This window comes from Macaca mulatta, chromosome 6 (genome assembly GCF_049350105.2).
Source record: "Macaca mulatta isolate MMU2019108-1 chromosome 6, T2T-MMU8v2.0, whole genome shotgun sequence".
Lineage (NCBI taxonomy): Eukaryota > Metazoa > Chordata > Mammalia > Primates > Cercopithecidae > Macaca > Macaca mulatta.
The window spans coordinates 102,144,398-102,172,235 of NC_133411.1; the positions used below are offsets into that span (position 1 = coordinate 102,144,398).

Here is a 27,838-nt window from a genome sequence, read left to right on the forward strand (position 1 = left end):
GGGGAAGTAGTGTGCTCGGGAGACTGCAGGGATTAAGGTCACCCTCTTCCAGATTTTCATTAAGTCTGAAATGCTGTCATTGGCTCCACGAGAGATCCTCTTGCTGTTCCTACTGTGGTGTGTGGACTGCTTATGGTTTACTTCTTACAGTTTCCCATTTCAGATAAGGGGAAGCGTGGCCAAGATGGTTCTGTGCGTCAGGCCCAGAAGGGTAGTAGGGTTGTTTTCTTGGGAAGCACATGGGCACGGGTGGTATTATTAATATTTCAAGCCAATTAGAAAGGATTGATGTTTCATTATAAAAATATGAAGCAAAATATTTCATTTCAGTGTTTCTATTTCTGGAAATACAAACCAAGTGACAAATAGTTGTCTGACTTGCAAATTGTTGGTTTCAAGGTCAACATCTGAACTTTCTTTATTGCTCCCTTTAAAATTAAGAAGTTTCTGGATTAATGGTACTTATCACTCCCAAATTTAGATTCTGCATATCAGCCTAGCTGTCCCTAATGTAGTAGTCTACTTAGAAGGAAAATTGCTGGAATAACCCTGCGGGCTTATCTCACTTATTTCTTGTTTCCCTTTTGAACCTTTCAGGTACGACAGTGCCAGCCCACAGGGCCATCCTGGTGGCCCGTTGTGAAGTGATGGCAGCCATGTTTAATGGTAATTACATGGAAGCAAAGAGTGTCCTGATTCCCGTTTATGGTGTTTCCAAAGAGACTTTCTTGTCATTTTTAGAATACCTGTACACAGACTCCTGCTGCCCAGGTTAGCAATATAAATGTTGGTAGTATCTTATAATTCTTTCTTTCCTTGCCACTCATTTTGTTAAATTGCATTCTGTGAAATCTATTTTCATTTAAGATTTATTAGTTGACATCATGGAATGTACTAAGCAGTTAGAGGTGGTGCTGGAACAACAACGAATTTTCATTCAGTTCAAGTGGAGGTTCAGTGATTGGGTGCCTTTTATGGATCTCCAATGCCGGCCCAAGTTCACATGTCCCAGCCAGCACCTACAGCATGGGGATCACTGTAGGCACCCGGAAATGAAGGTGTCTTGTGGTACCCATGGCTACTGTAATTCTAGAGATTGGGGCAGGTTGTTACTTGAAGCACTGTCTCGTCCACAAGAAGAGGAGGGTTGTGCAACTGCTTTGATGGCTGTGACTTCTGATTGGGTCACTTTTAAGGACTTTCAATATTCTGAGACTGTTTTGGTCTTCTCTCTGGCCCAGAGGATGTGGGATTTGTAAAGGCCTCCTTCCGACTTCTGCTAAAGTCAGAAACTCCTCAGACTGACTTCTCTGAAAACTTTTCTTGAGATGTTTAGAATGCCCAGTGGACTATAGGATTCATTTCCAAATTCACTGACCAAGGACTGTCTTTGACCAGGAACCAAACATCTGTGGCAGCTCTAGGTTGGAACAGATCCAGCAGGGTTCTTCTAGCTGGAGGCGCTTGAAGAAATAGCAAAATTTTTTCTACAGGCCTGGAGCCTTGCTTGGGATGCTGGCAGGGAAGCCCTCTGTGAGTAGTCTTCAGCCTTTGGCCACCAGGGGGCTCCCATCACAAGCACAACTAGATTCGGCCCCGTGGAGCTCAGTTCTGGAGCCTGAGACCTTGATTAGAAAATCTGGTCAAGCACCCTAATAAAAATAAAAAGCACACGCACATTTAGGCCAGACCTCTCTTCAGATTCACTGCTTTAATTTTTAGAATGGAAAGGTTTCTTACATTAGGTATTGAAATAAGTTTTAAACAAGTCATGAGCCCTCTAGTGAAAGATTTTAGTTCAAAAAGAAGCAAATTTATTTGTTTTGATTAAATTAATTCTGGTCTTGCAGCTTGCTGTAGAGTATTTTGGAGCCAGTTGCAGTTGTTTCTGTCAGTGTTAAAGACTGACTTATCGCCAGGTGCGGTGGCTCATGCCTGTAATCCCAGCACTTTGGAAGGCTGAGACGAGCGGATCACCTGAAGTCAGGAGTTCAAGAACAGCCTGACTAACATGGTGAAACCCCGTCTCTACTAAAAATACAAAAATTAGCTGGGTGTCGCGACATGCGCCTGTAATCCCAGCTACGCGGGAGGCAGAGGCAGGAGAATCGCCTGAACCTGCGAGGCGGTGGTTGCAGTGAGCCAAGATGGTGCCACCACACTCCAGCCTGGGTGACACAGTGAGACTCCGTCTCAAAAAAAGACTGACTTATTATTTTTGCCTAATAAAAGTGAAAGCATTGGTTCTTTTTGGAAATAAAACTTATTATTATTTCATTGTTGGCAAATTTGTATATTAAATTTTAAAATTGACCAGATTTGAAATAATAGGAATATCTGATTTTCAGTCATCCTCTCACTCAAGTAATTGAAACTGCTAATATTAAGTTTTACCTTTTGCTAATTAGAAAAAAATACAGAGGAAAGCAGTAATAATGATAGGATTTGTTTTAAATTGGCAAAAATGTGTTAGGGAAAAATGAGTCACAATGAATAATCGAAAAGTTAAAGCCAGATACTGGAATCTATGCATTGGGAAGATCACAGAAGACAGGTAATGTTATTATGTTAAATATTCACCATACACAGTGTTCCTGGTTCCATAGCTACAAAAGAATGTAAGAAATGTAAGAATGTAAGGTAGGATAAGAACGAGAATTACATGAAAAACCAGATTTCTAGGGAAGTATTGAATTGGGTGGTTGCCAGGGGCTGGGGAAAGGGGAAAACAGGGAGTTAGTGTTTAATGGGTACAGAGTTTCAGTTTGGGAAGAAGAAACATGTTCTGGAGATAGTGGTGGTGATGACTGCACAGCAGTGTGAATATGCTTCATGCCAATGAATCATATACTTAAAAATGGTTAAAATGGGCCGGGTGTGGTGGCTCATGCCTGCAATCCTAGCACTTTGGGAGGCCGAGGCGGGTGGATCACAAGGTCAGGAGATCGAGACCATCCTGGCTAACACGGTGAAACCCTGTCTTTACTAAGAATACAAAAAAATTAGCTGGGCATGATGGCGGGCGCCTGTAGTTCCAGCTACCCGGGAGGCTGAGGCAGGAGAGTGGTGTGAACCTGGGAGGCGGAGCTTGCAGTGAGCCAAGATCGCGCCACTGCACTCCAGCCTGGGCAACAGAGCAAGACTCCGTCTCAAAAAAAAAAAAAAAAGGCTAAAATGGTAAATTTCATGTTATGTTTATTTTATCACAATAAAAGCAAAACAACAAACCAACCAACCACCCTGAAGACTAAAGTCAAGAAAAAAAAATGGCAAAGATCTAGTCCTGGAATTAATTTTTAAGGGCAATTATAGAGTCACCTTTTCTGAAGAATTAAAAAACAAAAAAGAAGAAGAATAGGTTCCCTTCTGAGTATGATGGCTTAAAAATGGATTCTTTTTATTATTTTATTTTATTTTTATTTTTATTTTTATTTTCTTGAGATGGAGTATCGCTCTGTCACCCAGGCTGCAGTGCAGTGGCACAATGTCTGCTCACTGCGACCTTCGCCTCCCAGGTTCTAGTGATTCTCCTGCCTCAGCCTCCCTAGTAGCTGGGACTACAGGAACCCGCCACCACACCTGGCTAATTTTTTTGTATTTTTAGTAGAGACAGGGTTTCACCATGTTGGCCAGAATGGTCTTGATCTCGACCTCATGATCTGCCCACCTCGGCCTCCCAAAGTGCTGGGATTACAGGCGTGAACCACTGAGCCTGGCCTTCTTTTTAAAATGGAATAATAGGCTGGGTGTGATGGCTCACATATGTAATCCCAGCACTTTGGGAGGCCAAGGTGGGAGGATCATTTGAGCTCAGGAGTTCAAGACCAACCTGGGCAACATAGTGAGACCTGTCTCTACAAAAAAAAAAAAGAAAAAAAGATAAAATGGAGTAAACGTGCAGAATGCTGGCTCCCTTGAGGCTTTTTCTAAGTATTCTATTCTATGGCAGATGATACGGCCAGCATGTTTTTTTAATTGTTGTTTTTGTGTGTGTGTGTGTGTGTGTGTGTGTGTGTGTGTGTAGGTCATTAAAGAAACGGTTTTATCATCCATTTTCTCTCATGTCCCTTTTCTCATCAGCTGGCATATTCCAGGCCATGTGTCTCCTGATCTGTGCCGAGATGTACCAAGTGTCCAGACTGCAGCACATCTGTGAGCTGTTCATCATTACCCAGCTGCAGAGCATGCCAAGCAGGGAACTGGCATCCATGAACCTTGATATAGTTGACCTGCTCAAAAAGGCCAAGGTAATTGACTCTGTGTATCTGACAGCCTAATTTTTTATAAAATAGTTTTTAAATTATACTATTTTAAAATTTCTCCTTTTTAATCATACATTAATACTAGTCTTAGTTTGGAAGTTTGGCGAATGAGGCTAAAGTGCCTTCACAACAGTTTATCTGGCTAGATAATTTTGAAGCATTAGGGTTTGTGCGCAGTCCCTTTATAAGGAGGCAAAATGTCCAGACATGGAATTTTTTAAACTAAATAGTGGCCCGTAGCAAAGTCATTTGAATGTGGTGCTATACTGTGTCACATAGGCATTGTAGGAAATAGAATTTACATTTAATTTCCCCAAACAATCACATCTTCAGGTTCCTAAAAGGAAAATGACAGAATTGGCCCATATATACTGATAGCGATGGTTAAGTTAAACTCATTTACTTCTTCATTTTTTCATCATATAATGAACATGTTTTGAAGTTTCAGTTGTATGTAGGAGATACTGGTGTGCCTCATTTATCCTTGCAGAATGCCTTTTGTTTTCATGTCTCACTGTATTAGCAATCACTGCTGTATATATACATGCTGCTTCTGGGCCTCTTGTAAGCTCAGAGTCTTTTGTTTTCAATAATTGTGTCATTACTGATTTTAGAGAACGGGGGTCGGGGGGTTACATAATTAAGTTAATTTTAAGTAACTGCAGTTACAGAGACCCTAAATTATGAATTGGAGCCAGGTCTGTAAATAAACTAGGGCTACTGTGTTGAAATCTACTTCCCAAAGCCCCAGATGTGCTCACAGTCAAAAACCTGCCAAATCCTCATTCGCACTTTCTTTCATTCCTGGAAGCAGAAAGCTTATTCAGATGGGCCATCCTACCGTTGGCCATTCTGCCATTCCATCCACTGCCCCAGACAGTTTCAGGACTTGTGGTGGTTATGGCATACTCTTGTGTACTCAACTTGTGGTAAGCTGAGCCCTCTAGGTTTTTTCCACAGGAATATATTTGTTCAGTCACTACAGAGTGTCAGTAATTCTTGAAATATTATCTGGCATCCAACATATCTATACCTATCAACTTTGACATCCAGGGTTACAAAAGCATGACAGCTTTTGTCTCCATCTACATTGCTAAAATGGAGCCACATGATGGGGCAAATTCCGGATCTGTGACAGCTGAATGCTTGCCTCCAAGCTGAGATGAATTCATTCATCAACACTTCTGTTTATAGAAGGGAATTTATTTAAAGCATTTAGGTCTTCTCCTACTATCTCCTTAACTATTTTGGACTTCATTTCTCTCATAATCAAGTCTTATGATCACTTGTATTTAATATTAGGGCTAAAAACAAATTTAAAAATTGAGTAACACTGATCTCTCTTTGTAATATATTTACATTCATCTCATGATAAATAAATAGCTCCCCTCCAAATTTAGTTTACAAGTTTTTAAATTCTTTCTACTAGTTTCACAATCTCAGTTCATTTTTGATGTATCATTTTCATACTATTCTAACAAGTTGTTCATACTTTTTAAAAAATTGGACACAAGTTTCTTTTTCCTTATCTTTTAGTATCCTCTTAAATCATTTATGTATAAGAGAACTTCCCGTGTGGTCCCATTGATTTCTTGAGGTGTCTCTCCTCTCTGCCCCCCTACATTTGGTTCCTCATCAGAATCATTTTTGATTGCACTGTCAGAAATTCTTCAGTTGTTTTCCCTGATTCTGTGGTTTCTGACTCTGTGATTATCTTTATCTTTTCCCCTTGACTTTAAAACAATCTAAGATACCAGCTCATTTTGAATTTGGTTTCTGAAGACTTTTTATTTTCTAAGATTACGCCTAAATTTACCAGTTTTCCTTTATTCTTTTCCCAGTGGTTCCTAATTTGGTAGTTGTGAATTCCAGAAAACAGAAGTTTTCTTCCCAAGTTTTCTTTGAAGTTCCTAGTTTGAGGTTTCACTTCAGCAGCCAGTTCACCCTGTTGGTCAGAATTTGGTTAACTTTTCTCTTGCCATTTCTATGACTTTTAGGAGTGAAATTGTCTTTTAGCAGAATTAGACTCCCAGTAGCTCTCCAAATAATCAAAATTTCTGATCACTCTGCCAGTTCTGTACTGTGTGTCAGGAAACATCTTTCATACTTTCTTAGATAGATGAGCAGTGTGGGTATTCTCTCACTTCTCTGTCCGTTTTCCCCTAACCTCTCTCAGATCTCTACCATGATTTACCTTCAGGTTTCCATCAAGGAGGACTCTTAAAATTCAAGAGTTGAGATGCAGATTCCTTATGTCTACTCCTGTTTAAACCCTATCTGTTTAAACTTTGGTGATTCCTATGAAGTTGTATTTATTCTCGTATTAAAAATTTTAATGCATTTTCTTATTTATAATCTATATATTAATATTTGACTACCTGAAGCTACAAGTTGTATTTCTGAGAGTTTCTGTGTACTTTCTTTTGAGTTTATGGGTGTTTTCTCCACATTCTCCTTGTAGCTGTTACGTTCTATTGCTTTTGGCTTATGGCTTTTTAATGCCTTTTTAACAATTCTGTTGCTTATTTCAGTTTGAACCCATTTTCTTACATCAACACATATCCTTCTAAAACCTAGTTTTTACAGTGAGACATATTCCATTCCTGTTACAGAGGCCCTAGATTATGAATCTGGGCCAGGTCTGTACATTAGCTAGGACTGCTGTGTTGAAATCTACTTCCCAAACCTCTACATGTGCTACCAATTCCTCATTCCTCAATTCTTTCATTCCTGGAAGCAGAAAGCTTCTTCAGTTGTGTCATCCATCCTACTGTATTTAAGATATTTTTGGATAATATAATAAGATTTAAGATACTATAATTGTGGACTCTTTGCAAAAGAGTTACAAAAGCATGACAACTTTTATCTTCCATCCACATTGCTAAAATGGAGCCACATGATGGGGCAGATTCCAGATCTGTGACAGCTGAATACTTGCCTCCAAGCTGAGACGAATTCATTCATCAACACTTCTGTTTGTAGAAGAGAATGTATCTAAAGCCTCTAGGTCTTCTCCTACTATCTCCTTAACCATTTTGGACTTCATTTCTCTCATAATCAAGTCTTACGATCACCTGTATTTAATATTAGGGATAAAAACAAATTTAAAAATTGAGTGTGGACTGTTTGCAAAAGAGTCCACAATTGTAATATCTTAAAAGTACCTTAAATCTTGTTCAAAAAGAAAATTCTTCATTTTTAAGCATGCTTTTGTGGCCAGCTGTTTATTTCTGTGACCTCCCTTTTCCTTCTCAATCACAGCCCTTAAGGCAATGTCCTAACTTCCTGGTGTTTTGTTATCTGCTCTGGGTTAATCATCTAATAGTAGTGGTGGCTTTAAAAAGCTGAAGGGTCTTACTCTGTTCCCTTGAGATTGCACACATTCATCTGCTAAAAGATAAGGGGAGAAAAAACTGTTAAAATGTTATGTGGGATTAGATAAACTATAAAGTTATTTCCAGTTCAAAAATTCTGATTTTATGTAATGAAAATAACAGGGACCTGTGAATATATGTGTTTAAGTACTCTCACACTATACAGCTTTAAAAAAAAAAAAAAAAAAAAAAGCAAATCCTTGAGTTTTTTTCATTAAGGTATGAGATTACTAATCACTCTTCAATTTAGCATTACTTGTTGCTTACTTAATATTTTTGCATCTCCTTAGAAGAGCTATATTTAGCCAAAAGGTAGAGGCAACCTGAACGTCCATTGACAGGTGAAGAGATAAACAAAATGTGGTATATATGTACAATGGGATATTATTCAGCCTTAAGAAGGAATGAAATTTTGATATCTGCTACAACATGGATGAAAAATATTACCATAAATGAGCCAATCATAAAAGGACAAATATTTTACAATTTCCCTTATATGAGGTACCTAGAATAGTGAAATTCACAGAGACAGAAAGTAAAGCAGTGGGTGCTAGGACCTGGTAGGGATAGGGAGAAAACTGTTTAATGGTACAGAGTTTCATTTTGGGGTGATAGAAAAGGTCTGGAAATGGATAGTGGTGTTGGGTTGCCCCACCATGTGTATGTACTTATTAATGACACTTAACTGTACACTTAAGAATTGTTAAAATGGTACATTTTGTGTAATACATATTGTACCACAATAATAATAAAAAAAGAGTTCTATACTCATGTACCCAAGTCGCCTGCCAGCAAGTTACTGTCATCTGTGTTGGTGGTTGGATGGATCAGTGAGTGTCAGTGCATGGACACCAAGGTGATGATGTCGGTGGCCTGCTTGCTTGGAGTTTTCCCTCCATTAGCAGCTGTTGGAACTCCGAATGAGGAGAATGGAGCTGGAAATCCTGCTCAGTTTACTGTACATCTCATTAGAAGCAAATATTTCGACACAGCTTTCTCTTAGAAACATTTACACATTGAAACCCAGGCCTTCGACCGATGGTGTTTCCTCCTCAAAATATGTTTTGACTTGCTCCTCAGGTGAACTTGTTTCAACATTGCTCACCATCATCTGCTACACAGATACAGGTGCAGTTAGTGACGTCCGTGGCTTTAGATTAAAAGCTTAAATTAAATCGTCAAGAACCTCAAACAGATGCAGCCATGCATTGCTTAAAGATGTTTGGCCACTCCGGCAGCCATAGATTGTTGTTCGCTGTTGGTTTGGCTTCTTCCAAGAATGTACTTTTAACATTATCTGTTAATAGTGCTCCCTCATCCTGTCTGCTGTCACAGTAGACTGAAAGCTGCATCAGGTAAAGGCACATGAAACATGAATATGAGCTCTCCGTGATTGCTCCCAGGCCGTTCTCTTGATCTGATCATCACACTGGTGGCCATTATGTGCAATGTTGTTTCACTTTTCATTTTTCTTGCAGTTTCACCACTCTGATTGCCTTTCAACCTGGCTACTTCATTTCATTGCTACTAACTACCTCATCTTCAGTCAGAAGCCTGAATTTCAGGATCTTTCAGGTAGATTGCCAATTTCTATTTTGAAAAGAAAACTTTATGTTCTTTGTTCTTAGATTTGAGACATAAGTTGTAGAAGTAGTGCTTTTAGCAAAATAAGAATAGTCAATGTAATAAATTTCTTACAAATTATGCAGTGTGGTAATTATGGAAACAATTTATAGTCACCTGTGTTACATAAGCGGCTTAACCTGTGTTACACAAGAAGTTTTCTAATGATTATTTTATAGCTCCTATCCATTTTTAAACACATTTTCTTTCCCTGAAATAGATAAGGTGACAAAATGTGTCCTCAGGTGGCATTTGCTTGTGAAAAATGATACCTTAGTTGTAACTACCTAAGTTAGTAGCAAAGTTTAGACAGTACAGATTTAAAAATTTAACTCTTGTTAACTATATGATATATAGCTTTATTGTACTGGATATCTGTATTTACTGAGTATATCTATATGGGAGTCCATTATATTTGCAATAATGGTTTTTCATATATAAAAGAATGTTGTGAAACTTACTGAGAGTACATGTAATATGCTTTCTAAGGTAAATTATAAAGATTAAAACCAAAGTGCGAACTCCTGAGTACTGCATAAAAAGAAAAAAATGAAAATATAATAGTTGACAGAATAGACAGTTTAGATGCAATGGTTTGCTCATGTTATTTTCTAGCATAGACTCAAGGAAAATTTGAGCTAAAAAGAAAAGGAAGTGAAAGATTACCTTTTCGAGGAGTTTCACACTCTGGACAAACAAATCTCCGTGGAGATAACTGAAGTGACTTCTAGGGTGGGGGGCAGAAGGTAGGGAGTGGGTGAGGAGAAGAGAGAGAGGGAGTAAGGGAAAGGGAAAGAGAACGCTAAAATGTAAGCTCTTGGACTCTTCCCTTCCTTCTTCAGTCAGAGTACTTCCACTTTATCTGTTTCATATCTTGAGTTCTACCTAAAATTATACATCCTAAAAAAGACTTTGCTGGTAAAAGATATAAAAATCATACGGTCAAGATGGTGATTCTACCTCAGTGTAATCCCAGCCAACTTGGGAGGCTGAGGCTGAAGGATCACTTGAACCCAGGAGTTTGAGTCCAGCCTGAGCAACATAACGAGACCCCTGTCTCTAAAAGAAAAAAAAAGTAAAAATCTCTTGTTTGTATTCAGCTACTTGTTGTACAGTTAAAGGAAACCCAGGAACACACAATCAGTTTTTAGGAGATGTATTCAGCCAGTCAGCAAACATTATATGTCTATTGGGAGCCTCCTTACATAAGTCAACTATTAGTACAGTAGAGAAGCATAATCACATCAAAACAAAACAACAGGTATTAATTAGCTAGATACTTTGTGCAAGGAAAAAACAAAGTCGGTTCATAAAAAGATAAGGCTTGTGTATGCTTGCTGTCAGTAGGAACATTCTTCTACAGTTATTCTTTTTTTTTTTTTTTTTTTTGAGACAGAGTCTTGCTCTGTTGTCCAGGCTGGAGTGCACTGGTGCCATCTCGGCTCACTGCAAGCTCCACCTCCCTGGCTCACGCCATTCTCCTGCCTCAGCCTCCCGAGTAGCTGGGACTACAGGCGCCCGCCACCACGCACAGCTAATTTTTTTTTGTATTTTTCGTACAGACGGGGTTTCACCATGTTAGCCAGGATGGTCTCGATCTCCTGACCTTGTGATCTGCCCACCTCGGCCTCCCAAAGTGCTGGGATTACAGGTGTGAGCCACCACGCCCCGTCCAGTTATTCTTTAAGTAGCTGCTTCTATAGTTATTTAAGAAGCTAGCTAAAAGTTAAATGAATTGCACTTTGGTCCTGGATCCACTTTCATCATGCTACCTTAGGTCACTCTTATTTGTAAAAGAAGAATAAGATTATTTTCTACTTACTATCTTGTATAGATATGTGGTATATATGGAGTACCATTACAACCTTGGGAGAAAGATGCTCTATAAATCCTTTTAGTTATGAATTTTCATTATATGGTATTCCTCAATTGCCTATAAAGTATGTTAGGACATCTGGCATGGTGCAAAGCAGCGCTTCCAGTGCGATGTGAGGTGGCAGGCTAAGGAGGACAGGCTGTGTCGATGTTGCCTTCTGTTCCTTTGATGGGAATTAAAAGGGAATCATGAGAACTCTCATTCTGCAGTGCCTCTTCCTGTCCAGGGACCTGCTATGAGGTGTTATCCTCTTGGGCAGAAGAAAAAAGCACCTTTTGGATAAGGGAGAATTTAATTGTCTAAATCAGTAGTTACTCACTGGCTGTCTATGGTTTAGGTGTAGCCTGCCAATGTGTTTTATTTGGACCCCACAGTTAAAAATATATAGTGCTAGTATTTAAAAATACCATATTTATGACTTCTTTTGAAAAATTGGAAGATCTGGCTACCCCAGGCCCATCTTCCTAGTGGCAACATGTGGCTTGGCACTGGCGGCCCACCTAAAGGAGTATGCCCTCTCCAGAGGGTCACAGTCACTTCTCTCCAGTGCTTTACACTTGGCCTGCTGCACACGGTGACTTGAAGTTGGGAATGGTTCTTGTCACAGTCACTCTACAGCTTCCTTATAGAACTGCCCATCTTCAGTTTCAAAAGTTCTCAAATTATTATTGGAATTCTACAACTTGTTTTCTGTTGACTGAGAATTTTTCATTTTTAGACGTGTTTAGAAATCAAAAAGTGAGACTGGAAAAGATGTCATGTCAGTACAGGCACAGATACATCAGAACCCAGTTAAAACGTCATTAAATATTAGGTTTCTATATACTGGACTCATGAACACAAACAGCAGTGCACAGGAATATGTTACCCTTGGCATTTATGGATTCATTATTCTCACAGTTTAATTTAGCTCAATATTATGTGTTTTGTGTTATGGGATTGTTTGTTTTGTTTTGTTTTGCTGGCTGCCAGAGCTCATCTGTAATAACTTTTCTCTGGTTTTTGATATTTACTGAGGAGTAGCCTCATATTACCTTTGCTTCCTGTTGAAACTTAGAGCTGAGCAGCTAGTTTGTATGATCCTGCAGCCTGAATCAAGACCTTATTAATCTGAATTATAATAGATGAGGTTAAACAGTAGATGGAGAATCAAGCAATTCTCCTGCCTCATCCTCCTCAGTAGCTGGGATTATAGGCGTGCGCCACCACACCCAGCTAATTTTTTTTTTTTTTTTTGGTAGAGACGGGGTTTTACCATGTTGGCCAGGCTGGTCTCGAACTCCTGACCTCAAATAATCCGCCCACCTCGGCCTCCCAAAGTGGTGGGATTACAGACATGAGCCATCGTGCCTGATCTCCAGCAAGGTCTTTATGATCTGTATCTTGTGTCGATCTCTTATCTCATTCTGTAACCTAGAATGCCTAACTGTCTGGGAATGCAGCCCAGTAGGTTTCAGCCTCATTGTCCCCAGCCCCTATTCAAGATGCAGTTGCTGTGGTTCAAATGCCTCTGACAGTTGTGCTTCACCAAAACTAGAGAATGAACAAAGCGAAGCACCTGGAGTTCAAGAATGGGGGGATCCAATTCCAAGGCAGGAAGCAGGTCCAGAAAGCAGGCAGGGCAACAGCAACAGGAAAGAACAGCTTATCTGATGACTGGCTGGGTGGGAAGCACAACTGAGAGGACTTGAAGGATTTTGGAAGACTAAGTTAGCTACAAAGAAAACTAAGTATTATAAATTGAAAAAAAAAAAAATCTGTCATGTCCAGGAAAAACAAACATTTTATTGAAAAAGAAAAGCCAGGCATATGGTGGCTCACGCCTGTAATCCCAGCACTTTGGGAGGCTGAGGCGGGCGGACCACGAGGTCAGGAGATCTACCATCCTGGCTAACAAGGTGAAACCCCATCTCTACTAAAAATACAAAAAATTAGCTGGGTGTGGTGACACACACCTGTAGTCCCAGCTACTCGGGAGGCTGAGGTGGGATAATTGCTTGAAACATAGAGGCAGAGGTTGCAGTGAGCTGAGATTATGCCATTGCACTCCAGCCTGGGTGACAGAGGGAGACTCCATCTCAAAAAAAAAAAGAAAAAGAAAAGGAAAATAATCAAATACTACTCAAAGTAGTGGACAAAATGTATATAATTGTAAGTCACATCATAACTTAAATCCTGATACTAATTTAACCAAAATGGTAGTAAATTGTTTGGGAAAGCTTGCGAGAATGGTAGGAGGTGTATCACAGAGCTTGAATCTCATCTATTAAAGAGGAAATCAATAGCTGGTATCTTAATTGATCCACAATAAAACATTCAATTAACATTCTTTTTCTTAACACTTCAGTGGAGGAACGCAGTTTTGTTGAAAAGCACAGATGGCCGTCGAATATGTACTTGAAGCAGCTTGCGGAATACAGGAAGTATATTCACTCCCGGAAATGTCGTTGCTTAGTAATGTAACCTGGAGCTTTTATATACTGCATTTCTTTTTTATTATTATGAAGAATGGGATACTTCCAGGTTCCAGTAAAACTCTTCCGACTGAAACCAATGTGGGTGTTAGAAAAATTACCATATAGCTTAATATGTTCATCAGTTCTCTTTGGGAAAAAACTACCATTGTGGTCTTAAAAAGGGAACAAAATATACCATAGGCTAAAACTAAGGCTTTCACTCTAGAATGCAAAGCTGTTTTGCAGCTATGTTTTCCCTTAAAGATGTCCTGTTGCTTTAGTGATATTTAGACCCCTCTCAGTTAAGAAGTGCTTAAATTTAAAAAAAAAATTATATAGGATTAATACAGAAATTTTATCATGTCTGATTAATTGCTCTATTAAAATAAGGGGCATTTAAAGACCCAGCATAACTATTTGTATGATGAGAAATCTGGGGGAAAACCAATCAGTCCAACATGAGATTTTAGGAGTAGTAATTTACCTGCCCCTTGGAAAGTGAAATGCCACTTGGTTCCCAATTGGTGACAGTGTTTGAATCATCATAAAAAAACTTCTGCTTTTCACCTGGACAACCCAACTGAGCCACTTTGTCTCCTTTTGGCAATCTGAGTAGGCAGGGAACCTAGGCAGGGCTGGCTTTCTTAGCATGTAACTTGTGTAGCAGCACAGGGCCCACACTTAGAAGGACCCCGCGCTTGGTTCAAGGCTCTGCTATAGCGGAAATTCTTAATGATGTTTGAAGAAGGGTCCCATGATTTCATTTTGTGCTGAGCCCTCAAAATTATGTCTATTTCCTGGCAGGAAATATCCGATGTTTTCTTGCTCAAACAGCTTTCTCTGAGCAGAAAAGAGGCACTGATATAAAGGGAAGAGAAGGAGGCTCACCAGAGGGAAGAGAACATAGTAAAAATTCCCGCCTTTGGGGAGGTCTGAACCACCCAGGGCCCCCACTGCCACCTCGGCTGGCAAGGGAGAAATGTGTTGTGTTGTCTTAGCTTTAAAACAGTCACAGTTCTTGCTCTATCATAGATGAACAAATACTTTCTTGATCATTTTGTAAGACCAGGAGGTTGGTAAGAGTGACTAACCAGCCTAACTTTAATACACATATATAAAGATGCTCTCAGAGAAAGATGCTCTGTAGAGAATTGGCTACTGAAGTTGGCTCAAGAATTTTTTTTAGTGTTATTTACCAAGATTAGGACGTCAGTGGCTTAAATTCTTTGAATTCTTCTCAAGGACTACAAGATTATTTGATAAAGAGTAGCATGAATGTTGTCCTCTAAGATTACACAGTAAGTTCAAAGAAAAGATATACGTCAAAGGCTTGTTATGTAGAGGGAGAATGGACTGGGATAGAGGACAGAATGATAGTTTCTTCCTTTCATATCACATGTATAGAGAAATAATTATATCAGAAACTCAAACCTAGAGATGGAAAAACAGATTACTGTCTATTGTCAGCATCATTTTAATCTGTAAGTCAGTACTGGAATATGTTTTTCTTTTAATTTCCAGTGACTTTAGAATACACACAGTTTTTCCAACTTTTCAAAATTTTGACTAAATGGTTTTATAGTATATTGTTGGGACCCCATACCGTTAGCCCTTGTGTGTATACCAACACTGCCAAAGTGAAACATTAGGCCAGGCATGGTGGCTGAGGCCTGTAATAACAGCATTTTGGGAGTCTGAGGCAGGTGGATAACTTGAGGTCAGGAGTTCAAAACCAGCCTGGCCAACACAGTGAAACCCTGTCTCTACTAAAAATACAAAATTAGCCGGGTGTGGTGGCACACACCTGTAATCCCAGCTACTCAGGAAGCTGAGGCAGGAAAATCGCTTGAATCCGGGAGGTGGATGTTGTAGTGAGCCGAGATCGTACCACTGCACTCCAGCCTGGATGATGAGCGAAACTCCATCTCAAAAAAAAAAAAAAAAAAGAAACCAAAGTGAAACATTAAAAATTCCCTATAGATATATTCCAGGAAACATTTTAATTGGGCAGATTTTAATAAGGGTGTATCAGTGAAGATTACTGAAATTGATTTTATGTCTTTTGTATTTTAATCACTTAAGTTAATCAACCACCGGCAAATCCCATTTGACAAGGATTAGCATTGTAAAAAATAGATACTGTAGTAGATTTCTCGAAATTCATTCACATTTAAGACTTTTAAAATGCAATAATAGCCTTTTGTTTTTCATGAGCATATTCTCACCTATATAAAATACGGCATTTAAAGTTCAAACTCAGTAACTTTTAATCTAGGAAATTGAAAAATGTAAGTTGCAAAGCAAAAAAAGGCATTTTGAAAATACTATTTAATGTTTAACTAGACTATAGGTAGTTCCTTAAGGTTGTTTGACCTGAAGTGGAGTTGGGTTTGGAAGCTGGTGCCCAGTTGGTGCGGAGCGTGTAGTTTTGTTATGAAAGTTCTTTACCACCTGTGTAAGTGACACCAACACCCAGATGTCACGGCTCTCCAGAGCTAGTCAGAAGAGAAATCAAATTAGTGTTTAAACCCATTTGCATATAGACTCGTCAGTACATTTAACTCAATATAACAAGAAATTGTAAAATACTTATATCTTAGAGAAATGAGTGCTGGTTTTGAGTGTTGTTTTTTAACTGAAAGATTATTTCTAGATGGGTATGTGCTTTGTGCTGGTTTCTGCTTCCATATATTTCCCAGGCATTTTAATTAGAGAAGACACTGTGGTAGAACTTTCCTTTCCTTTCTTGGCCAGAGTCTTTACCCTATTTAACCCTTTGTGTATTTCTGACTGCTCACTGTTCATATTATAGGAGACTAGATTTGTAATGTAGAACTCTCCATAACACGAATGAAATTAATCCCGTCCAAGCCAGCATGGTGGCTTCATATTGAGTAGTAACAGAAGTCTGAACAATTGGATAAATTTGACTTCCAAGACAGCTAAACTTTTCAACTGCAATTTTAAAAACTACACTACACTGTTATAGTTAATCTGACAAAAATGTCCTCAAAGAGTACTTTATTTTATTTAAAGCATCTGTTTAATTCAACCTTTAATAATTTTGCAAAGAAGGGTATGTGTGTATTTTAATATAGCCTGACCTGAATTTATATGTTTTTAGCTTTAGTATTTAACATTTTGTAACAAATAAACCTTTTTTAAAACAAGTTTGATGAAGCGTCCTGTGGTTATTTTACCTTGGATGTTGAAATACTGAAATGATTTGGAGAATGCTGCCTTGTATTTTTCAAGTGTAATTATGCTTCACAGGTAATTTTCATTATGTATAAAATATTTAGAATGTGGCTGATACTATAGATGGCTCATATGTGTCATGAGATAAAGAAATTTATATTGTCTTTAACAGTCAAGACCGGAATTTATCTCAGCAAAATAACTGCCTTTGTTTAGAAAAGTGCTTTGATAATTAAACATAGAAGTGAGCCCCTTATAGGCTTGAGTGTTGTCTGGGACCAAGGCTTGGGAAGTGGAGAAGCTGCTCTGCATAATAGATGGAAAAGAATCTGGAATTTCCCAGGGCTGAGGAGCCCAGGCAGGGAGGGGAAAGAGATGAGACAGCCATACCATGAGAATGGATGGTGCATGGAATGATGCGGCTCCTCCCTAGCAGGTTCCCAAATTTTCAGTAAAGCCTACTAAACTCACGAAGGGCTCCACAGTTCCTTTGGAATTATGTTCCTCACACAGATCTTATCTGGACACACATCTTCATAGAAGAGCCCTATTGCCTTTAGTTACCTCCACAGTCCTCTTTGCCATGAGGCCTTTTAGGACTTAGCCCTGTCTTTTCTGCCTGAGCACTCCTCCCGCAGGGAGAAAAGGTGCTGCCATCTTGATACACTGGACTGTCCATTAAGATTGTGTACTGGCAGACTTTAAACTCTTCTTATGGCTTGAGGTGGGTTGCCGTTCCCTGTCTACTTTGCAAACCCCTGCGTATCCTGAAAAGCCCGTCTTAAATATCATTTCTCTTTTGTGTTCTGTCACTTTCCCAGAAAGAATTTGTTGCTTTTGTGTGTGTCTTTCCTTAGCTCTTTGTTCATACCTCTGTTAGGTGCTTATGGCATTTCTAGGTATTTGTGTATTGGTGGTCTCTACTGGGCTATTACTTGAGGGGCAGGGACCGTGTCTTGAATTTTCTTCATGACCTGCTTCCCAACCCTCCATCTAGCATAGGGCCTGGCATAACCTGTGTAATACATGGGACTGAAAAGGCCAGATTGCTTCAGTTGGAACAATAATTGGAAGCTTGCAAATGAAAATGAAAAGCATGCTAACACTTGAAACTGTTCGCTCAATGTCAGGAGTAGCCAGTATCAGCCAGCATGTAGGACCAGGGTGATCAGCGAGGCCAAGTGTATGGGGAGTTGATGAACATAGAATGGAAAAGTGATAAGTGATGGACCACTGAGGAGATGCAGAACATGAACAAAATAGTCCTTGGAGACGTCTTTGCCTGGGAGTCTTCACTGGAGTTTGGGCAGTAAGATGAGATGGGGAGACAGAAGAGTTTTTGTTGGGCATAACAAAGTTGGAAATGCTCTTGGTGCTATACACAGTGTTTGACTGTATGCAGATGTTCCTTCAACTGCATGTACTTAATTTTCCAGGTCCTGAGGCAGGCTGTGTCTCAAAATCTCAGTTGTCCTCTACTGTTATAGCTTAATGTTCAACAGTAAACTAATGATCAGCATTAGCATAAAAGTGTCTGGCATTCTCTCACATGTTCAGAGCAAAGAGCTCTCTTATTTATAATTATTTAAGAAAATAGCATGCAATTTATGTCACAGCTTGACGAGTTCTTCCTGCCTGCTGCCTCCCAAAAAACCAATGCATTGAGAGCAGCAAGTGTTGTAGCAAAGAAACAACACTTGCAGGGCCAGCCAGGTGAGGAGAATGGGAGACTTTTCTTAATCCACCTCCCTAACAATTCAGCTACTAGGGTTTTCAAGGGTACTTTGGTGGGTAGGGAGCTGGGGAACTGAAATAATTGATTGGCTGGGGATGGAATTACAGGGGTGTGTGTCTAAACTGCCTTCATGCATCTGAGTCAGTTCTGAGGAGGGAGTCTCAGGACCAGGTGGTATCTCTTGGTTTACCAAAATGCTAAATCTGAAAAATACCTGAAAAACCAGTTCTCTAGGTTTCAAAATAGTGATATTATCCGTAGGAGTAGTTGGGGAAATTACAAATTTTGCAGCCTTCGGTTGTATAACTCGGGGGCAGTAAGCAACTTACAGAAAAGCAAGTTAAGCAAACAATGGATGTTTATTGTTCACCCATGCCTATTCTTTAGCAAAGTTCAGGCCCCTATCATAATTCTAACCTTGTGACCTCGTGTTGGTATTTACAAATACAGTTTCAATTTTTGAACAAGGAGATCAGTTCAAGGAGGGAAAGGACTGTTATGATTTCCACACAAGAATGAGCAAAAGCACTTTAGCCTGTTAGAAGCAAGATGGAATCAGTTATGTTAAACTTCCCTGACTACTATAATTTTTGCAAAGGCAGTTTCATTTAATGGACAGGATATATTATTATTTTTTAATTAAGGAGAAAGGAATGGGGATCTCAACCCCTCTTCCTTTGTTGGGCACTTGGAAGATCTGAAGAACTTTTTAACTTAAAAACATATGAACAAAATCCAAAACATTAACTTGCCTTGAAGGTCAAGCCCAGTCCCTCATCTTTGACTTAGTGCCTATCCTGTTTTGTTCATGCCCACGCAAGATTCTGTTTCTTCCCCTGCTACCTACATCACCACTAAAATGCTTTTGCTTTCAATACTTGTAACCTCTAGGACTCCAAAGGTCCCAGTGGTTTGATCTCTGATATGTCATATTCAAACTGAATGGTTCAACACTCAGAAATTACTAAATGGGGTCTCATTCTCTTTATTTTTTGATGGTTAACGTTGTGTAAAAGGTAATATATTTGCCTGGCTCAAAGCTCAAAATAATATAAAAAGTCAACTTTGAGAAGAAAGTGCTAGCTCCCATTCCTTCCCCTCGTGCCCTGCATCCTTCACAGGTACTCAGATTTATTAGTGTCTTGTGCATGAAAACTGTTTATTTATGTGAATACAAGCAAACGAAAGTGCATATTTCTCCTCTTCCTCCCTGTAGGAAACTATAGCCTCCTCCAAAATGTCCATATTCCTAATCCCCAGAACCTGTGAATAGGTTGCCTTTCATGGCAAAAGGGATTTTGCTGATTTGATTAAGTTAAGGATCTTGAGATACAGAGATTGTTCCGAGAGGGTTCATTGTAATCATGAGGGCCTTTATAGGAGTGTGGTAGTAGAATGAGCATTAGAGGAGAAGGCAGTGTTGATGGCAAGAGATTTGAAGTGGCTGCCCTTTGCCCTCAGGGGCCCTGAGCCAAGGAATAAAGATGGGTTCTAGAAGCTGGAAATGCCAAGGGGATGGAGTCTTTCCTCAGTGCCCCCAGAAGGAACCAACCTTGCTGAGACCTGGACTTCAGTCATTCTGATTTTGGACTTCTGACCTCCAAAGCTATAAAGAGAATAAGTCCTTTTTTTTTTTTTTTTTTTTTTTTTTTTTTTTTTTTTTTTGAGACGGAGTCTCGCCCTGTCACCGGGATAGGAGTGCAGTGGCCGGATCTCAGCTCACTGCAAGCTCCGCCTCCCGGGTTTACGCCATTCTCCTGCCTCAGCCTCCCGAGTAGCTGGGACTACAGGTGCCCGCCACCTCGCCCGGGTAGTTGGTTTTTTTGTTGTTTTTTTTTTTGTATTTTTTAGTAGAGACGGGGTTTCACCGTGTTAGCCAGGATGGTCTCGATCTCCTGACCTCGTGATCCGCCCGTCTTGGCCTCCCGAAGTGCTGGGATTACAGGCTTGAGCCACTGCGCCTGGCCCCCCCATATTGTTTTAAGCCACTGTGTTTGGAATAATTTGTTACAGCAGCTCAGTCAGTCCAGTAAACAGCTGGTTTAATGAATTGTTTTGTGAGGTCTTAATACCTGAAACACAGCATTTTGTTAAACAAGTTGTTGTCAAACTGTGGCAGTCATCAGAATCCCCTGAAGGGCTAATTAAAACGGGCTGGGTGTGGTGGAATGTGCCTGTAGGCCCAGTTACTTTGTAGGCTGAGGTGAAGGATTGCTTGAACCTAGGAGTTGGAGTACAGCCTGAGGAACACAGCGATAGCTTGTCTCCTAAAAAATAAAATTAAGGCTGGGCACAGCTGGCTCAAGCCTGTAATCCCAGCACTTTGGGAAGTCGAGGCTGGCAGATCACTTGAGGTCAGGAGTTCAAGACCAGTCTGACCAACATGAAGAAACCCCGTCTCTACAAAAAATGCAAAATTAGCCACGTGTGGTGGCGCATGCCTGTAATCCCAGCTACTCGAGAGGCTGAGGCAGAAGAATCACTTAAACCCAGGAGGTGGAGGTTGCAGTGAGCTGAGATCGTTCCATTGCACTCCAGCCTGGGTAAGAGCGAAACCCTGTCTCAAAAAATAAATAAAAATTAAATTAAAATACAATTTAAAAACCCAGAAACAATGCTGGGCCTCAGTCGCAGAGTTCTGATTTTGTCCATCTGGGGTGGGACCTGAGAATTTGCATTTATAAGAAGTTCCCAGGTGATGCTTATATGTCACTGGTCCACAGATCATGCTTTGAGAACCCATAAGACAATTAATTCCAGTTTTCAGGTCTGGAGCAGCACCAGCTCCTTGAGGGCCGTTCCTTCTCCTCCACTCTGCCCCAGCCCACAGGAGCTTCCCTTGCCCTTCCACCACCAGTGTGACCTTTGACCTCTAGGACCAGGCTCCTCCTTTCTCCTTGATAGTTTTTCCAGTTCCATCACTCAACCCCCATTTTTCTAATTATGTTTCACAAACATTTGACCGAAAGACCAGACTTTTCCCTGAGGCATAGGGTAGCCTAGCGGCTACTGCCTCCCAAAAATGATCTCTCTTTGTGGGAGGGTGGGTGGGAGCTGGGAGCTGATCTAGACCTTCTCAGGATCACACATTCAGACCTGTGCCCTCCTTTCACATTTTGTTGACCTTATAATCTCTCCTGCTCAGGGTTTCTCTGGGCTTATACTGAGCACTGTGTCCTGGACCCTTTGGACCAATCAAAGACCCAGGACTGTGAATTCGTATGGAGTTGATACAGAAGTTATTAAGAAATAATTTGTAGGCAGATAGTAAGGTTTTTGGTGGAATTTTTCCTGTAATAAGAATCCCTGAACCATCTCTTTCCTAACAGAAAGGGTGGCTTGAACGGCCAGGCCAGCAAGCTTTGATATGCCAATACAGGCCCATAAAAACTGGGTTCACTCAATATGGTGATTCCCACCATCTTTTCCTTGTCACCAGGTGTACCAAATGTCATGGCCACCTCCAGAAAACACCATGGGTTCAGAACATCATGGTGACCCGTATTTGCATACCAAAGGGCTAAGGTGGGAGGGCCAGGCTTTTTGCCGGCTAGGTGAATGACACACCTGGTCAAACCAATCCCCTGGGCCCTATGCAAACCAGACACCACCTCCTCCAGCATCCAAATATAAGCAGCCACTTTTTGGTGCACACAGGGTTTTCTCTTTGTTCGAATCCCCCTCCCTCTGTCTCTGTCCTGGGGAGGTACTTTCTTCTTCCTTCCTTGTTTCTTGCCTATTAAACTTTTGATCCTTAAAATCACTCCACGTGTGTTCATATCATTACTCCTATTGGCTCGAGGCCAAGAACCCTGGTGTTCCTCCAGCCATCAGAGCCGTATCAGAGTTAATGTAAAATTAAATTCTGAAAAAACTTAGCAACAGTCTTATATGAATTTTTAAAGCATTTTAAACATAAAATTTGAGTCCCTCAATATTTTTTGTTTACAATGATAGAATTTTCTACTGTCTCAGAATATATATATTTTTTACCTGAGTTGTCTACCTTTTTGTTAATTTCTGATTTTTAAAAAATATTCAGCCGCCTTGTAAGAATGAGAAGAAATATTGGAGCACAATCATAAATAAATAATCTTTTTAAGCCTAAGAGCCTTGCAACACCAAATTTGGCTAAGCAAGTTCTAAAGAGAGTTACTGAGTAACCGCTATCCTCAGGCAGGCTGGCTTGGAACGGGAGGGTGCTTTTTCCTTCCTCCTCCCAAGTGGAAGCATCTTGCTTTTGCCTTTACTTTTCATAAATTTAAGGCTGAGGAAAAATGCAACATCCTCAGTTTCAGTTTCCATAAAATTAAAATTTATGTAGGCAATTTTCATTTTCCTCAAAATCTCTTGTCTAATTCTCTCCCCATTGTCCAGCCTGAGTCACTGAACACACCATTGTTCTGGGGACTTCTGTCCCATTGGTTGGAAGAGGACTAGGGTTGGTTTTCTAAATTTAGTGACTTCCTCTGAGGAATGGATGGCCTCTGAGGCAATAAAGCCGTTCTAGTTTAAAGTAACTACATACCAAAATCCCTGAGAGGCCACCTGCTAGAACCCTGCTTTCAATGCTGCAGTGCCCAGGCGAGGTTAAAATGCTTTCTTTGACTAGACAGAAAGCAAAAGTTAAGAAAATTCCTTAGCAAGAACTCAGATATAAAGATTATGCACAAAAGCTAACAGGTGCTATTAAGTATGCCTGGGCATTTTTCTAAGCTGTACATCACCATCACCAACAACAACAATAACAAAACCTTCTCTTTTACAACCCTCACAATTTTTTTTTGTTTTGAGACGGAGTCTCATTCCATTGCCCAGGTGATCTCCATTCACTTCAGCCTCTGCCTCCCGGGTTCAAGTGATTCTTTTGCCTCAACCTCCCAAGTAGCTGGGGTTACAGGCACTCGCCATCACACTCTGCTAATTTTTGTATTTTTAGTAGAGACAGGGTTTCACCATGTTGGCCAGACTGGTCTCGAACTCCTGGCCTCAAATGATCCACCTGCCTTGGCCTCCCAAAGTGCTAGGATTACAGGTATGAGCCACAGCTCCCAGCCTGACCCTCATGACTTTTAATGAATGTGATAAGAAAGACTGATTTTGTATAGCACCTTAGTAGGCATTGAGTGGCCCTACGCTGCTAGAGGGTGTCCTTGTAAACATATTTGTTGCTTGTAACTTACTTTTTTCTTTATTTGTTGTTCACAAATGTCATTTGCTCAGAATCCAAGGAAGATGGGCTACCATTAGCTCTTACTTTTTGTGTGTCTTCTAACACTTTCTCCAAAATATAATAGTTGCTTAGGAAATGTCTGTTGAATGTAACAGAACACAGCAGGGAACACAATGTCACTGGTCTCCAAGTGGATGGTATTGACTGTTTCGGTCCAGATACCCATTTGTGCTTGGGGCCCAGGGAACTTGGCCAGAGGGCTCAGGGGAGAGGCATAGGGGACACCAACATCAGTGGAAGGGTGAGACGCCACCTCAAGGGACTTCACAGGCAGGACCTCAGGGAGGGGCAAGTGTGGAAGGACAGGAGGTCAATGGGAGGCACCCCAAGAATAACTTCAGGAGACAATGGGGCCTGGTTTTGGAGCAGGCAAGAGGTGTTTGCATGAATTCCATAAGCTGGTGAGGCCTGAGGAAATGGAAGTATTAGTTATTTCAATATCACCATTTATTGTGCTCTTACTGAGGGCCAGACATTCTGCGTACATGATTTCCTTCAGAAGAGCTGATATGGCACAGGAAAGTGGTCTGGTGGGGTGGCTGAGCATGTGATGAAGCCAGACTGCGCAGGCAAATTCACATCCCAGCTCCAACCCTTACTGTGTGACCTCAGACAGGTAAAGTGACCTCTCTCTGGACTTTAGCTGCTCATTGTAACATGCAGCTAATGGACTACTAACCCCATAGTGTCACTGGGAGGAGTAAATGAGGTCATACACATTAAGTGCTGAAACCAGTGCCTTGCACAGAGTTAGCACTCTGCAAGTATAACCACTCTCATTATCTCTGTCATTTTATTGTCCCAGCAATCCAGTGGCCAGGGGCTGTCAGTATCTCTATTCTAAAATGAGCACAGTGAGTCACCGCCTAAGGCCATGTGGTTAATAAGTTGCAGAGCTGGGAAGAACTGGGACCTGACTCCAAAGCTCGCATACTTCACCGACTAGCAAACAGCCTCCATAAGCATTCTAAGAAAAATGTACAATAATCCAGCAAACATGGACGTCAATGTCCTCCTTTGAGGATGCTGTTGCATTGCTGTCTTTGGGCAATGTGAGGGAGGCTGGGCATGTTGCTGGGAGACACATTCTTTTAGTTGACTTGCAAGGCTGACTCCAAGGTCAAGGAGTTATTAAGGTCATCCTCCCTCCCCACTTTCCTTCCCACCCACCTCTGAGGAAACTATTCCAAAGTCTGACCTGATTAGGATTCTTCAAATGTTGTGACTTGTTAACACACCAACCTTGTGGTTAATATTTGACTTAACCCAAAACGGATAATAGGAAAAAACAGCATGCTTGGTAGGAAGTGTTTGGGGAGAATGGAGAGCCGCTTGCAGGGCTCATTCAGCCGCGGGGAAGCCAGACAGTGAGGTTTCTCTGTGAATCACCTTTCATTTTAATGTAATTAGTTAATTTAATGTTCATTATCCTTAATTCTTATAATAAGAAGCCAAACTGGAGAGATTTGCTAACCTATAGTCACACAGTTGGGAAATCGCCTAACCAGGATTTGAATTCAGTCCACGTGGCTTCTGATCCGTGAAAGGAGCAGGAATTTTAGATTCTGGGGCCAGTTCCTGTTAGGAGCTGAGCAACTTAAACATTTTCTCATTAAAGAAAATATACTTCAATAAAGTTGTAGAAAAAGGAAGAAAGAGAGAAGAGAGAAAAGAAAGGAGGAAGGAGGAAGGGAGGGCAGGAGAGAAGGAAGGAGGAAGAAAAGTATAGGTAGCTAGAAAAATGTGTTCTGACTGGTTCTGTAACCACTGTAGACCAGTGACATGTTCAAAGCAAGGCCAGCAAAACTGGATAAAAATGGAAAAATTTTGTTTCTGGGCAAATGCTTCTCACACCTTCTTGTCATCTTCTTCTGAATTTAATTACCCACCGTGACACCCACAATACAGCCTTGTGACCATAGAATTCTACAATCCATGAAGAGCAAGTGCACCTTTATGTGTTTGCTTTTGCTAACTGCTTGCTGCAGTTAACAGAGTCCTAGAATTTATGGTTTTCCAGGAGAGTTCAGTCTTAACGATGCCTTTTATACACTTGTTGATGCTTAGGACTGTATTGATAAATCAGCTCTAACAGCTCTTGGCACAGACTTTGGTCTATAATGATGCTTGAATTGAACCAGGAGATGAAGACTTTGATGGACTCTGTGTCATTATTAAGAAACTTGGGAATTATGCCAGATTATCAGCTGAAAGTGTAAATAAGTTACAGAATGCTGACATAGAAGAAATGCCAAACATTGACATGATGCACCCATTCAGCATCTGTCTCAGGCTGTCAGAGCTGCTATAACAAAATACCATAGACTGGGTAGCTTATATACAACAGAAATATATTTCTCATAGTCCTGAAGGCTGGGAAGTCCAAGACCAAGCTCCTGGCTGCTTCAGTGTCTGAAGAGAACACATTTCCTGGCTTGTAGATGGTGCCTTCTCACTGTGTCCTCACATGGTGGAAAGGACAAGCTAGCCCTCTGAGTCCTCTTTAAAAGGGCACTAATCCCATTCATGAGGGCTCCACCATTATGACCTAATCACCTCCCACAAGGTCCCACTTCCTAATACCATCACCTTAGGGGTTAGGATTTCAACATATGAATTTAGGAGGGGCAGAAGCATTCAGACCATAAGAGCATTCCTTGCATGAAATGGTGTTAACTGTGGAAAAGCAAGTGAGAGCAGCAAAGGGAAGAGAAGTGAAAGGGCAAAATATTAGCATTTCCAGTGCTTGTGACCCATAAAATGAATTCTGAGAGAGGTGCTTCTTGAAAAAAGGGCAGGTAAAAACTTTGAAATATAATGGGTACTTAGTTACTACTTTGGAAATTCACAATGCATGTAACATATTAAAGGCTCTGGCAAGTCCCAAGGTCAAGCTTCCAGCCCATCTGTCTTCACAAGCCTGTGTGAATGTCTGCTAAGTAAATTTACCAAGCTTGGGGTCTTGCCAGTGCTACCCCCTTGCTCTGCTGCTAATGTCCTGGACAAATGAAACATCTACTTCTTTCTTTCTTCCTTTTTTTTTTTTTTTTTTTGTCTGAAATGAAGTCTTACTCTGCCAGCCAGGCTGGAGTACAGTGGCACAATCTCTGCTTTCGCTCACTGCAACCTCCACCTCCCAGGTTCAAGCGATTCTCCTGCCTCAGCCTCCCGAGGAGCTGGGAGTACAGGTGCACACGACCATGCCCGGCTTTTTTTTTTTTTTTTTTTTTTTTTGAGATGGAGTCTCACTCTGTTACCCAGGCTGGAGTGCAATGACGCGATCTCGGCTCACTGCAACCTACACCTCCTGGGTTCAAGTGATTCCCCTGCCTCTGCCTCCTGAATAGCTGGGATTACAGGTGCCCACGACCACACCCAGCTAATTTTTGTATTTTTAGTAGAGATGGGGTTTCCCCATATTGGCCAGGCTGGTTTCGAACTCCTGACCTTAGGTGGTCCACCCACATCGGCCTCCCAAAGTGCTGGGATTACAGGCGTGAGCCACCGCGTTTGGCCTAATTTTTGTATTTTTAGTAGAGACAGGGTCTCACCATGTCGATCAGCATAGTCTAGAACTCCTGACCTCAAGTGATCCACCCGTCTCGGCCTCCCAAAGTGCTGGGATTACAGGCATGAGCCACCGTGCCCAGCTGAAACATCTAACATGTTGCAGATACTAATTCCACAGTACTTCTGGAGTGTCTCAAGGGTAAGACTGGATTAGGAGCCCTGACTGAGCTCACCTGCTGTATTACTCCACATGACTCATCCTCTCATCATCCCTCTAAGCTGGAGGTGCCTCTCAGGGAGGCTGTTTTCCATCCATCCTCTGTTGCCCTTTCCTATATCTCAGCAAAGGGAAAGAGGTAAATATTTTATATGCTTGTGGGGTTTAATGAGGCTAAGAGTATCTGTTTTTAAAGTTTATCAGATAAAAGGCATAGACTCTCAAAATGGGCACAAGTCCTGCAGGCCAGCACTGTATAGCCCAGCATTTCCAAACTCATGGAACCCATTTTTTCATGTAACATTTGCTGATGTGCCATGGAACCAGTGTTCTGAGACAGCTGCTCTGGAGACT

The 27,838-nt window shown here is 40.9% G+C and overlaps 1 protein-coding gene across 2 annotated transcripts in view; it reads left to right on the plus strand.

Moving 5' to 3' along the window:
- RHOBTB3 (Rho related BTB domain containing 3) overlaps positions 1 to 16,761 on the plus strand; it is a 65,219-nt gene extending 48,458 nt beyond the window's left edge. Inside the window, 4 exon segments of one of the 2 annotated variants that reach the window (NM_001260883.1) lie at positions 598 to 771; positions 4,081 to 4,247; positions 9,115 to 9,211; positions 13,483 to 15,300. In NM_001260883.1, the coding sequence (NP_001247812.1) occupies positions 598 to 771; positions 4,081 to 4,247; positions 9,115 to 9,211; positions 13,483 to 13,598 (554 nt within the window). In that variant the 3' untranslated portion in view covers positions 13,599 to 15,300. 2 annotated transcript variants of the gene reach the window in all.
- The last annotated feature ends 11,077 nt before the right edge of the window (positions 16,762 to 27,838 follow it).